Source organism: Scomber scombrus, chromosome 10, assembly GCF_963691925.1.
Source record: "Scomber scombrus chromosome 10, fScoSco1.1, whole genome shotgun sequence".
Taxonomy (NCBI): domain Eukaryota; kingdom Metazoa; phylum Chordata; class Actinopteri; order Scombriformes; family Scombridae; genus Scomber; species Scomber scombrus.
Window position 1 is genome coordinate 14249400 of NC_084979.1, and position 15104 is coordinate 14264503.

Here is a 15104-nt window from a genome sequence, read left to right on the forward strand (position 1 = left end):
AAAGGTTTGTCTGTTTCATCAACTTTCAGTTCTCTGAAAAGATGAGTGTACTTATGAATTTGGCACTTGTTGCAGTTTTTTTTTTTTTTTTTTTTTTACTTGTTGAAGTTGTACAATACGTAAAACTAAAGGAACAGATCATGCATTATTCACTATACTCAGAAAAAAAGGTCAGATGATATCAGGACTTAAAGCTCAGACTGTCAGCAGAAACAATGTCACAAAGTAAGTTAGTATAATCAGATGCTACAACTCAGTAGCATTACTGCACACCAGAAACAATAGTGACATGCCTTCATGCAACCCTACTGAATCACTTTAAAGACTGTAAAAGAAAAAACAGCAAGAATATCACAAGGAGCAGCAGGAAACATGTAACCAATATAACTGCCAGGGGCAGGAATATTGAAGATCAACCAGTTATACAGCATGAGGTATTATCCTGTGGTTTATTACAGTTTAAAATGCTAACTAATAGACAAAAACTAATTGTGTAGTGTTTTAAATATGACTCAAATATTCTTTGAAGGTACATGTTCACAGAGCAAAAGTTGGTGATTTGGTAAGTAATCAGGGCTGTATCCAAGATTTTACTGCGGTCATCAGTCACAGTCGTCCCCAACACTAAAAATAAAGTCTGTAAATAAATAATAAATTCTCTTTATTATTCTGGATTATTTATACTTACTTATATTGAGATAATTGTTAATTTATATTTCCTGCAAGTTTTATTTAAATTGAGCATTACTTTTGGAGCTTCTGCCTAAAACGAATAACAGTTTAACAGTTGTTAACAGGAAACTTTCTAGGACCATAAAATGAAGTGTTGTTATTTTTACCCCCAAAATTAAGGTCTAAATGTTGTTGTCTACTTTGTGCACTTATCTTATTTAGTAGCCAAATTTAAAGCTGCAGTGTCGAACTGTTACATATAAATGAATGTCCATTACATTTAAGTTCTTGTCAAACAAGTTCACATAATACTGATTAAGCCTATCATTGCCAGTATACAACATTTTAAAATCTTTTGTCAAGCACGACATTTCCATGCTGACCATTTGGCCGTTAATCGTGCAGCTCTTCTAGATTTTTGAATTGTTAAAGGACTGAATGGATCAAATTCTGATTGACCGTCAAAACATATCAATGCTGCATGTCTGTGTGGAACAATGACAGTGCCCCTCTTTACTATCATAAAGAGGGGGGAGACCATACTCAAGCTTTAAACATGTGGATTCTATAAAAACTGGAATCAGCCTCAAAAACACCCACCATGTAAAATAATTTAAGGGTAGAAAGTTATCTCCTCTGAGGTCATAACAACCTTAAAACTGCCAGAAAAGATAACAAGTATATGACCTCAGTCTACTAAATGTTAGCTATGGTCCCGTAAGCAGTAACAGTAGGTGCTTAACTTTGCAAAATTGTTCCTGATTGTCTTCTTTGATCGGTCACTCTTGGATCCAGTATGTAAATTGTATTAAAAGGTTAAACATTTTGAAAGTGAGAACTTTATCAGGCTTGCTACATGAAATAGACAATGACAGAAATGTCGCCACAAACCATGGAAATATAATCGTTTAAAAATAAATAGATCAAGACACATCTTGAAATCACAAACAAAGAATAACTGAAAATAACTAAAGAAGTTAACACCTCAGATACACAGATAGTAGGTCCTCTTGCCACAGTGGCAACTCTCATAATCTCTTTGTAACAAAGCTTCTCTCTTTTTTCACAGGTGTGATATGTTCATTTGCAAATCTGTACAAAGTCCCACTGTGAAAACAGGGAATGTAGTGAGAATTTTGTTTTGTTGTGTTGGGTTGTGTGACTTGTTCACTTTTCTCTCTGCACAGCTGCCATACACAGACTGCCCTCCTCCTCGATGGTCTCCAGCTCATCTGTGCGGATGGCCTGTGTGATTAAATTCAACTCCTCGCACATGGTCTCATACCGGTACGCAACACGGATGTCAGGAACATTGGTGCGTCTGATGTCATTGCTCTCCTGTCCCTCCTTGATGTAGTGTGTGCCAAGCCAGTTGCTCTTCACCTGATCCAGAAGAGGAACAAAATGAAACCGTCTGCAGGGGGTTCCTGGCGCAGTTATCATTGTGCACAATAAAATTGGATAATGTGTAATGTGTAATGATGATAATTGATAGTTAAGGTAATTGATACCTTATGAGAGAATCCACTCATCAGCACGCTGTTTCTGGCCAGCTCACACATATCACAGGAGCTCAGCTTCCACACCTGAGCTGCGATGCTGTACTCTTCCATCAACGGCTCCTGAACCGAGCAAGATAAATAAATAAATAAAGAGATTAAACATACACTGCCTGTTGAAGGAATTTTAAGACACTGCAGCATTTTGGTTAAATCTTAAGCATCTGAGTTGTAACTTCACTGTGAATACATTTGTGGGTGCAAGAATGTAGAGTCGAGGAGAAGAGGTCCAAGTTCAAGATCTTTATTGCAAAAGATCTGAGTACATTCTACAGAATAATACTGAGTAATATCTTCAAACAAATCTTCGTATAACTCCCCTCCTCCTTTATGAACACTGCTCAACATCCTTACAGGGAAACTAATTGGAGGCAAATAATCATTCCTGAGAAAAGCGGGTGAAATGCGTTTGGCAAAAACAGCTGTGGGGTAACCAAATAAGATAAGAGGTACTTTATCAATCCCTTAGAGGGGAAATTGAATGTCACCTTCACACAAGACAGCCAACACACAGCAAGGAAACATACAGACTCAGGCAGTACAAGATAAGTGCAAGTCTTCACATCAATCAAACAATCCACAACTTTCAGCACACAACAACAATGTTCATTAAAAAACCTCACTGCACCAGGTATAAAGGACCTTCTGAATCTTTCTAAAGACCACCTTGGCATCACTAGTCTGGCACTAAAGGAGCTATTCAGTTCACTAAAAACACTGTACAATGGTTGGTCCATATTGCGCAGGATGCTACTTAATTTCCTGCCTACTCTCTTCTCCATGACCACCTCTAGTGAGTCAGGAGGCAAACCAATGATGGATCCTGCCTTTTGTATTAACTTGTTGATCCTATTTCTGCCCTCTGACTTCAATCCCCACCCTCAACAGACAGCAGCTTAAAAAAACACACTAGCTAAAATACTTTCAAGAGTGACCTGCTGACATCAAACAACCGAAGCTTCCTGAGGAAGAACAGCCTGGACTGGGCCTTTGTAAAAATGGCACGGGTGTTCTCAATCCAGCCTGTTATCCGCAAGGACGCTAAGGTTCTTATAGTAGGGGACCACCTCAATCTGAAGTTACTGTTGGTGAATTAAGTATGTTATTAACACAGGTACCGGAGTTCCTTTTGAAATTACATATGCACAGAAGAAATGCAACAGAAGAAGAGCAACCTGTGCATCTGTTTACTGCACACCCAAACAAAATACTCCAGATTTTGTCTTGAAATGTGAATCCTTTGTGCATGAATACACAACCTGAATGTCAAGCAGGAAACTGCCAGTAGGTATTAAAACGTAATGTGTTAATGATAACACATTAAGCAGCTGTTGCAGAAAAACCATCAGCAATCAAAAATAGGGTTTCATTTAATGAAACCTCTAAGGATTACATGAATTCCAAGTCTTAAAATAGATCTATCTTTATGTCTGTGTAAGAAAATCTTTCATTCTTCAGTTTAAAAACAGCTTGTCTCATTATCTAATAATCAGTGTTATAATCCTGTGTGTTTTAGGTCCCTTTAAATGTCAAGCCCCACTGGGACCCCTAATTAATGCTTTATCAATCTTGGAACCCATCGGCTATCTGTCTGATTACTATTTAGCCTCTGGGGGCAACAGTCAATATTTAGGGGCTCCTGGTATAGCCAGCGGTTAGCAATTTGAGATGGTCCAGACGATATTTTGGCTAATCTCTATAAACAGGTGTGTAAATGCATACAGATACATTAAAGAAAAGCAAATAAAAAGCTAAATCATTGTCAGACGATGGCTGATGGATTCTACTCGGACTACAAACAGACCACAAATGGAAACCAGAACATCTCCGGTACCAAAATCTTGCCCTGTGCCTACAGATTTAAGCCAGTATTATTAGTACTATTAAAAACATGTAGACAATGCCAGTGTTAATTGCAGTTCAATTATGCAGCATCTGTGTGTACTTCATGTGCCTAATTAAAGCAATCAAGATGTAGGGCATTTCTAATTAGACATGCACCAGTTCTCAAATGAAAAAAAAATCAGTTTCCCACTTAAAATGTGCATTTATTAGTACAATATTGTATGGTTACAGTTATACAGTGTTCCTCATTCTCACATCTTAGAGGATTAAGACCTGCTTTACAGGAAATCTAAAACTCTGAAATGCAGGATGCTACACGTTTGGCTGGTTGTGTGCACTGACCTTAGTGAAGTGAAACTGCAGCGGGTCGTCTGTAGACAGAGAGACCATCAGGCCTCTGGACAGGTACTCTGGCAGAGGGTTGCGATGGTAGCTGAGAAACAGGCTGTTATTGCTTAGGGGAGACATGGCAATGCCTATCTGGGCCAAGTAGTACAGATATTGGAGCACAGGAGCCTGGGGAGCACATAAGGCATAATGTTGTGTTGTAATAAATAAGCAATACACCATAGTGCATTAACACTGCAGCTAAGCGTCTAAGGTAGCAGAATTATGACTAAAGTACAAATCTAGATAATCAAGATGAGCCGAGGCTGGTACAACTCTTCTTAAATTCATAATTCCTGTCAAACTGTTAGGGATAAGCTCTCCTCTCTGTGTGTAAAATTATGCATCTAATGTGATATTAAGGTTGCAGCACCTTCCTGAGCAGCAGCCCATGGGAGATGTTCTCTGACAGCATGAAACCAGACACCAGGTGATGGATTGGCCCTGCCTCGCCACAATGAGGACGTAGTACAAGTGAGTGAAACCCCCGCTGCCTGGAACCAAAAGACACAGATACAAGGAAGGAGACTTCAAAAGCTTGGAGGGACGTAATGCCGAATTAAGCTCTGCTTGTCAACAAAGTATAGTCTTCATAAATTAACATCTAATTTAGGTTTCCCAGTGTCTCATATGAAACAAATGACAGATAAAAGCAAGAGATGACTTAATTTGCACAAACTGTATTTGTAACTAGGGCTGGGAAATATGTCAATTATTATATCGACATCGTGATATGAGACTAGAGGTTGTCTGAGATTTTGGATATTATAATATCATGATATGGCATAAGTGCTGTCTTTTCCTGGTTTTAAAAGCTGCATTTCAGAATTTACCAGATTGTTGAAGCTGTTCTATTATTAATGTCTTTATCCACTATCCAAAATCTCAATGTATATATATTTTGTGAAAAATAGTCATTCCTATAATGTTGTCACAATATCCATATCAAGGTATTTATTATAAGCCTTATTTATAATAAAAGTTTTTGAATTAAGATTTTAATAAATTGAATTAAGGTGGAGTTGCCATACAGTCTCTCATTCTCTAGTAACTGTTTATTACATAATGTCACTGTATGTATCATGTTTTATACGATAGCTGGTGGCTAAATGTGATGACAGCTGGAAACTGAACAAGGAAAAACTGGCATGTCTAAATGTGAGATTGCACTGAAATTGTTCCTTGCTGTGTGAGATGCTGAAATTAAAATAAAATATATGTTTTAGAAAAGTTAAATGGAAATGTTTGTCATTTCACTATTATTTGAAATAAACTTATTAATTATTATTATTATTAATTCTTTAACATCTTTTAAAAGTGGTTTTGTGTCTCTGGGATGAAAAGATGTTTTAGTGTTTTAATATGTCAATCCTTTTTTGTCATTAAATAATTAACTAAAATCTTTTTGTGACAATGAAACCTGTCATTTGAGGCAAATTATGACAGCAGGCTTCGGTGTCTTGCACACATTTTTAGACTTCTTATTACAGAAGTTGTAAAAATATAAAAGAGATATACATTTCTTCACAAAACGTTATGCTTTTTGATGTCAGGAAAAATTATAATTATAATCTCCCTAAATGATTGCTGCTATATTTGCTTTAAACACAAAACCATACAATCTGGGACTGTTGGCAGTAAGAAAAAGCAGATTATGGCATCCAGTTGAAGTGAGGTGTGGTCACGTACCTGCGCAGGTGATTCAGAACAGTCATGTTTGCATACATATAGTAGAGGTAGTAGGAGTAGGGCGGGTTGTCCTCCTCGGTCCAGTTGACTGGCAGCGGACTGTCCAGGTTGAAGATATGTTGCTCTGGTTTTGACTCGTCATCGACACTGTCAAACCCCACAACCTGTGTGAGGGAGGGAGAGCAGATTCGTAAACCCGCTGAGGTCTGGCCACATGTGAATAATCAAACGCATTACTCCACAGCAAACATGTCGTACGTGCTGAAGGAAGAGGTGCAACTCTGGATGACTGCCGGGGTTGACAGTAACTTCAAACAGAGGCGTGAAGATATTCTCCAGCATCTCTTGGAAGTTGGACAGCTGTTTCTTTGTGTGGTAGACATCACTTTGAAAAGAAAAAAAAAATGATAATCACTTAAAACCTATGAGGCAATTTCATCTATAACAATGCAGCATATTTTGTAGGTTTTATATTTAAAATTCTACTTAGGAAAGTAACTACTTAGTACATTAAATAAATGTGTTGGAACAAAAAAATACAATATTTCTCTCTTAAGTATGTAATTGGGTAATATCCACCACTGGAATTACTCACAAAAGTCGCGGCACTTGCACGAGCCAGCGCACATTGCCTGAGTAGACCTGATGTTTCACCGCCCACTTGGCCAGTTTGTCCCATTCATCTCTGGAACGCCCATAGATGGACAGCCTCAGCTCCACGTTCTGGTACTTGCTCTCCTCCAAGTCAGCCATTACCTCCTGAGGAGCAGTGACACAAACAGTCAGCAGAGGGCGCAAGAGCCTCACACAGTCAATCTGCTGGCATGAACGTGAGCGGCAGTGTCAAAGGTGCAACAATGAGTGTTTATGCATTCAGTTAGCACCTTAATAATGTGACCAAAGTATTTCCCCTCAATGTGGTTGTCCGTTTTAATGAAGATCTCTCTCAGGATGGACTCGCCAATGGGATTGTATTTGGCATTGAACTTGTCAAAGCGATGGAAAGTGTTACGGTCCTGCAAAGGAAAAGTTAAAACATTGTGTCACAATCTATCTTGTACTTAGCCTGCTGTGTAGTTGAATCTCTATTTGACATTTCAGCCTTGAAGGTGCATCCAGGGCACTCTTGTGAACTGATTAGCACTATCCTTCAGGGGTGTAACTTACTGCATGCATGTCCAGGGTGTCCACACTCAGGTCGAAGGCTGTGAGGTTCATGGTCTCAAACACCTCCATAAGCGTCTGACCCTTTCCTCTTTCCACATGCACAATCTCTGCAGGATACTTTTTCATGGCTCTTTTGATAAAACGCAGAAGATGCTTCTGGTTCATGCAGGACGAGGCGTGGATATGTGTGTCGACCTGTAAAGCAAAAGTTAGATATGGGAATCTGACTCTGGGTCGTGACAAATAATTTTGATTAGGACAAGCCGGAACAGCTCTCAACTTACCTTGCGGATATTGTAGAAGTCTCGATGTGGGACTTTCTTCTGTGCTGCGAGCTCTTTCATCTCATTCAGCAGGATGTGCATCTGGAACTTGGAGCTAAGATACTGCAGACGGCGGTAGCAGAAGGACTTTCTGTGGTGAAAGAAACCAAAAACAAATACTTTCTGCAATATTCATAAAATGAACAACACATGAATTATGTTTTTACATAATATTTTTCATTTTCGAAACATATTATAAAACATTAAAATGAGTATAGTCTGATTTTTGTGGGGATCTGTAGAAAACAATGTTATCTTAAGTCTGCAGAACATGACATTTAGACCAGGACATCACTGCAGCACGACACATTTTGCCTTTAATAAAAATTGTGCTTTCTGCGATTTGATAACTGCAGTGGGCCAAACTGCGATTTTGATAAACTATTTTGCTGGCATTTTTAACTAGATGCTTCATACAGGATACAGGGAACAAACATGCCTGGTGGTAGACAATTTGAACTGTCAAATATGATCATTTCAGTTATAGTATGCATTGAAAAAATGAGGAAAACGTACACTGGTCCGTTGATAATGAGGGCCATCATGACGTTCATATCAGCGATGTATTCCTGCAGGTCTGGATACGGCAAGTCCAGCTCTGTGCACCTGTTAGCAACATGAAAACTTAAGCAGAAGACTCCCTGCTGCCAGAGAAATGTGTGAACTGAGTCTAAAAACAGACTCAGAATCAGGCATCCAACCATATCAAGGACCGGATGATAAAACGCGTGCATGCAAGTGATTCATTAAAAATATCTCACTTTTCCATTAAGTTCCTCGTCGTGTACACATGCATGACACCGTCCACCATCTTGCAGCCGTAACCCATATCAGGGGGCATGCTGGCAGGGTCCAGGTTCACATACGGGTGCGTTTTAGAAACAGGTGGGTGCACTGTGGCGTCTGAGAGAAGACAGAACATGGCACTGTGAATGAGGTGGTAACGCACATGCAGCTAAGGTCTCATTTTGATGGCCTGCATGTTGTGACAGCCTGTTCAGGGGTGTGGAACAGATGGATTGTGAAATCTGTGGGTGTGCCCTGTTATGTCTTAATGAAGGAGTACTACACATGACACTGGACATGACTTGTTGCCATATTAACATCAGATTATTTATCTTTTCTGAATAAATTGAGCTAGAATATAGTAATCAAAAAGAAGGGTACAAGTACTCATTACCTTTATCATCAATTAATTATGTGTTTTGGTGAACCGATTAAATACTTTCGATATAAAATGCTAGGAAACAGCAATAATTGCCCATCAATAGTTTTCAGAGCTCAAATTATTTGAGCACAAATCTGGATCTCCTATTTTATTGGTTATATATAAATATTTTTAGTGCACAGTATATGATAGTAGGCTACTGTGTGCATGTGTGTATACCTGCAGTGACTGTGGTCTCTGTTGTCTCTGGGCTCTCCTCCTCATAGATATCTAAGTCTAGGGGTCTCTCGCTGAGCTCCTGCAGGTAACGAGTGGTGGTCCTGCAGAAGCTCTGCATGGACAGACCCATGTACTTCTGTCTTATGAACAAGGCCTTCACCACACATTTGGCAGCATCCAGCAGATCTGTGAAGGGGACCTAGATAAAAGGGGATGAGGGAAGAAAAAGGAGAGGAGGTGTTATTTAAATGTGAGAGACACAAAAGAAATTCAGTGGGAAGCGTTTATGTCATACTTCTTTTCTACCAGTCGTGCCTGACTTACCCCACATTGCTCCTCTCCAGAAATAGTGACCCGCTGGTACTCTTTCTCTGGAACTGGCTCTCTTTGCAGGTCAGGAGTTTGGCTTTGCTCTTTCATGTATCTAACGGAAGATCAATAAACAAATGTTCTTTTTTGGCAGTTTGAGAAACACATTAGAATGGATAATGAGATCATTGTTGCCTATAATCAGGGGGCCCACTCACTCCAGATCTGTGGCACTGTCAGTCTTCATGAACTCCTGTTTGGCTCGCAGCAAGATGTCTGGTTCAAACCTGAGGACAGAGAGTCTGAGGTCACTTTGGGATCATCAAAGCAGAGTCGGACTACAAACACAGTCACTCACTTACTACCCACTTACTTGACATCTTGGCTGATCTGCCGCTCGAGGCGCTGACGTCTCTCCTCCAGCTGTTCGATGGGGCTGTCCTCTGGAAATTCATAGGGGGCGCTGCGCATCTCACTCTCTGTGAGGCTGCGGGAGAAAAGCTCCTTCACAGAGACACACATTCAGTTCATACAACATCATCAAAGTTTACACATCCGGACACAAGTATACTTAAAATAAAGCTATAACTGTGCACAATAAGTGAGCACTGACCTCAGCAATCTCCTTGTACTTTCCGTCCATGGATGTGCGCAGGTCAATGGATTGCTTTAAGGAGACGGGGATCCCAGGCAAAGAATGCTGGGAAGTGAGGAGGTGGCGGGCACCACGGAGATCAACTGCAGATAAACAGGGGGAGAAAGAGGGAAAGCTATAAAATGAGAGGGAAAATTATGCATCTTATGCAGACTTTTTTGAAGAGCCACACTGTTTTTCATTTCAGAAACTCACTCCAGTTTAAAAAGATTCAACAGTTTTGTCCTGTTAACTGTCAATGAGCTTATCAACCTCGACAAAAATAGCAAATGTCTTCTCTTTTTAGCCAGCCAGAAAAAAGTGGGCTGGACATAAATATGAATCAATACTACTTCAGTGAGCGTACTGAGTGTATTTTCTCTATGATTCTTATTTCCTTTAAGATATAACTACTTCACAATGACCTCAACTGTCTGCAGAAGCTTGTTGTTCCTCTGTCATGAAGGCCTTTACACAACAGTGGAGGTCTGAACTCAGCGGCTGTTTGTGCCTCAAGACACAATAGACCATTCGGGTAGAGAGCCCATCAGCACTTACACTTGCTAATACCCTCCATTGTTGCCATTGCAAGTTTTATACAAAGAGAAAACGGGGGGGTGGGGGTGGAAAAAGACGGAAAAAGACTCGGAACTAGAACTCGGGACGCCTGGGGAGAAGGTTGTTAACAGTAATAGGGGGAAAACAAGAGAAACAAGAACTGCAAGGAGAGATAATACTCCCCCCCCCCCTTTCAGGTGTATATTTAGTAGTCTGCAATGATATTAATCTCTTGAAACTACAAACCTGCCACTGAAATATTCATCATCCTGCTAAATATTTCATCCTGTGTGTGCTGGAATGACAGCAGCTCTGTTGTCCATCAGTATTTACCAAACACACACAAGAAGGCCAGAGAGGGTATACTGTACGATGCCTGCTGTTGTCTTTGAACTTGTGTGGCCCAGTTATATTAAGAGACAGATTTATTTAAGGAAATCAAAGCGGCTAATTAACTGAGCAGAGAAAAGGCTTCTTTTAAGGTATAAAAACACTTGAGTGAAACATAAAAGCAAGAAAAGATGATGGTGTAATCAGTGGCTACACCACAAGCGCTGTGTGTTCATCACCTTCTGCTCAACACTGTCCAATCAACACATCCTACTCAACACGCCGGACAAGATTGCCTGCACCACAAGGCAGCAACATCCAAACATTCACAAGCATCTCTAAAAATGAATAAAATATTTGAGCAACGCTCAACACTGGGCTGAGGAAAGCACAAACTTCTTAAGTGTATAAATAATCAAGTGTGTTCATACTTTGACCTCTCAAGAGCTGAATACTCGCAAATATTTAGTTAAAATGTAGCTAATGACGAAACAATGTAATGATGGAGATGAATGCGTAGAAGAGAAAAGACTGACAAAAGACCAGAAGGGCTTAAATAGAAAAAAATTATCTCCACACAACATAATAAATATGTTATCTTTTGAATATGCTTTGAGTGTAATTTTCACCATGAACCATGTCCTTCTCTGAATTGTGTTTGATATATTAAGTATATATAAGTATAATGCTAATACGTTTCTAGAATAATGGAGCCGATGTGGAGCAAAATCCTGCCTACTTTGACAAGACCGTTTTTGGGAAAGGAACGTGAAGGTTTGGTCAAAATGCACTTACACAGACTGTGTGATGGTATGAAAAGTAATAACAGATTGAAGGATATGTAGACAGCATTTGTTTACAACATATCTTTCCATTTAGTCAGTTTTTTCACTAACATAATCATAATTCTACTAACGTTGTTCTGTCCAACTCAAGTTCAAATTTTGTAGCTGAGACTTGAGGCTTTTCATTATTCTCGACAGAGAACTTTTTACAAAATTTTGTCTTGTGTTTTTTCCCACTGAAAGTAAAAAACAAACAATGTTTGAACATTAGTGACATACGATGATGGTGATTGTTTGTTTATGTTGTCAATCAAATGTGATCAAACTGAAGACAGACACAATCCTGATAAAGCAGATTATCTGTTTCTCAGCTTTGAACAATATATGTATGAACTCAAACTTTGACAAGGGCACTGCAACTATCAATTATTTTTCTTTATCGATTAATCTGTCAATTATTTTCTCAACTAATGGATCAGTTGTTTGATCAATAAAATGCCATAAAATGGTGAAAATTATCAATCACTGTTTCCCAAAATATTCAATTCACTGGGACCAGAAAAAAGAGAAGGCGCCTTTAAATAAAATGCATTATTATTATTATCAAAGCGATGACTTCTTTATCAAAATAGTTAGTCTGTCAATTGATAATTAATCAACTCATCATTGCAGCTCTAGCCATGAATATTTAATGTCATAGAACAAATGGTGCACTTAAGTATTTCCCTTTATTGATCCTGTGATGGTAATTATTGCATAACAGCAGCATAATCAACTGTAGTCAAGAAAAAATGACAATAATATACAACAACAAATGACAAAAACTAACAAATGATAATAAATTAAAAGGCAGAGTTGCGATAAAATGGGTATAAAATGCTGTGATGCAAACCCCGCCCTTCAAGTGCAGCAACAAAGTCCACAAAGTCAAACCACAGACAGATGTTTTTCTGGTGACAGGAAGGGACACTTAATTCAATGCAATGGCCAGCTCAGATGGTATCTCTGCTGTTGGTTTGGGGCATCTCAGTTTGCTGTGATAACAGTGGACACTGGTGTGGCGGGCGGTATGCAACCAGCGGCAAAGACATCAAGGCAGGATGGACCATAGTAAAGCCAAGCCTAGCCAAGCCTACAGGACCTGGAGCTAATCCCCTAATGGCTGCTATATTTGGATCAGTTGCATCTATGGTTACATAACAACTCATCCCCCCACAGTCAGAGAGCGAACCACTCAGAAATTAAGCCATGTTTCACTTGAACATACTGTAGACTACATAATCAGGTTGGCTCAAGTTTTTGTTGGTCTAGTAGGAGCAGGAGGAACGCAGTATGAGGGACTCACAACATGAAACAGACTGTAAACTGTCTCCAGGCACTACAAGGGGTCTAATACAAAAAACATGTTGACTCTCGCACAGCTCATTGTTCCATATTGCCACACAGCCTGAAAATGAGGTCAAATAGTATCAACTTGCCAAAGGACTTCCACTTCATGCATATTTCAGCAGCAAAATACAAGTACGGACCGTCTCATCCAGTCTAACTCAAACCAGATGATGTGGTGCAAGGTCCGCAGGGATGAGATGACAAGTGGAATGTCATTTGAAGCTTGCAGGCCAGAGGGAAGCGAGAGATCATGGTTCAAGAAACATCCTGTGAAACTTCATCTACAGCACTGTTTTTTTTTTCTCACTAATTTCTTTAACTTAACAGAGGAATCCAAGGATCTTTTGATGATTATACCTAAATATCCAGAGATTTTACCTCCTTCTCTGTCTGTACCATTAGGCAAGTCATGCATCATCACCTGCTGTGTACCTGCTCCCGTTGACTATGCAGATTCAGCCCAAAATAAATGCCAGTGACTCACAGTGTTTGTGGCAAATGTTGTATGCACCCACAGCTCATGTGTGTCAGTGCTGCTGAGAAAGCAGGAATACCAGGGAATGAAGGATATAAACAATGCTGTGCTGTAGGAGCATTTTGCTAAGTTTTAGTACGCCTGGGTACAGTTCAAATACTTTTTCAAAATCTGTACTGATATGTCAACTTTAGTTTAATTCCCAATACCAAAACAATACAATTTTCAGTGCCATACGTTGACTGGTATGAATGTTGTTCGACAAAACCACCAAAGAAATCAAAGTTCTGAAATGTTAAAAAATGCATAAGAATATTGACTAAATAAAATAGTCTAAAACTAGCCAACTTTCACTGATCAACCATTTTCAATGCTCTGTGCTTCATGAACATTTTGATCGATAACTACAAAAACTATCAATGTTCTATACATAGTGCCAGAATAATTTTTGGCTTCCACAATTAAAAATCTATAAGATCATAAGCATGCGTTTTCTTACACTCTGTTTTTTTGTTTTGTTTTGTTTCTTTTACAAGAATGTGACACATACACAATGCAGTAAAAGTACCATATACTATTTATAATAGGGAGTCCAAAAGACAAACACATGCACAGCTCGGAGAATGCAGCAGGATCTAATGACCCTCCAGTGCTCCTCTAAAGGATGCTTACTCTTCCAGCATTTCTCATTGGCTCTGCATCAAACAGCTCACATTTCTAAAGATATATAATCAAAGTCTTTCTAAGCCCAGAGATGGTTAGGTTAGGTTAGGTGTGTGAACTATATACCTGCAGGCTGATTTTTGAATACTAGCAGACTCTTCCTTCCTGTGTTTCCTTCACTGCTCTCAGCCTTCTTTTTCTCACCATAAAGAAAAACTAAAACTAAAAAGGCAGAATGCCCGCTAGCCTTGAAAACAAGCATTTCCATCAGATGCCATAGATGCAGGTGTAGTCAGCAGAATTTATCGATCTGCTCTCCTTCTCCGTGCATCTTCACACCATCTCCAAAAGGGAATGAGAAAGCTAGTTTATGGGCCAATCAATCGACACACATTCTCCTCAGCACACTAAGGACAGCACTGCTCAGGGCTATTACACAAAGCTGTCAAGGAACAGGCAGAGAAGAGTGGCGATGAGTGTGAAAGAGGAAAAGGAAAAAGGGGAGGGGGGTTGTTGGAGGAGAGAAAGGAGAGCGTTATTTGTGCTTTTGCACGGGATGAGGGTAGTGGAGCGTACCTGTCTCCTCAGAGCCTGCGTTAACCAGCAGCTAGCAGGGCCGAGAGAGGAGAGAGAGACAGAGAGAGGGAGAGAGAGGCTGTCCTGGCAGGGAGATGGAGCATGCCAAACAGCAAATGGCCCGGGATGGCGTCTGCTGTCCTTTCAAGATGGGTTAAACATGATGGGAGGGAAGGAGAGAGAGAAGGAAACAAGAAAGAAACACTTCAAACACTCAAATGACAAAACTGGCAAAAACATACACACACACATACTGTACGCTCTCATGTAAACAAACACACAAACACAGAGACAAACAATCATCTCCACTGTTTCCTTAATCTGTCCCTGTCATACATACAAAGAGCTGGTCCAGC

The 15104-nt window shown here is 39.7% G+C and overlaps 1 protein-coding gene across 1 annotated transcript; it reads right to left on the minus strand.

Annotated features, from left to right (window-relative positions):
* Window positions 1–1839: 1839 nt before the first annotated feature.
* ampd2b (adenosine monophosphate deaminase 2b) lies at window positions 1840–9996 on the minus strand. The gene is made up of 17 exons (XM_062426844.1): window positions 9952–9996; window positions 9712–9842; window positions 9557–9625; window positions 9354–9453; window positions 9030–9228; window positions 8404–8545; window positions 8159–8248; window positions 7604–7733; window positions 7320–7514; window positions 7037–7168; window positions 6748–6911; window positions 6411–6537; window positions 6153–6316; window positions 4837–4957; window positions 4419–4592; window positions 2184–2294; window positions 1840–2055 (listed from the first exon to the last, which is right to left on the minus strand). The coding sequence occupies exons 1-17, from the start codon at window positions 9979–9981 to the stop codon at window positions 1840–1842; spliced, it is 2295 nt and encodes a 764-aa protein (XP_062282828.1). The 5' UTR covers window positions 9982–9996.
* Window positions 9997–15104: the final 5108 nt, after the last annotated feature.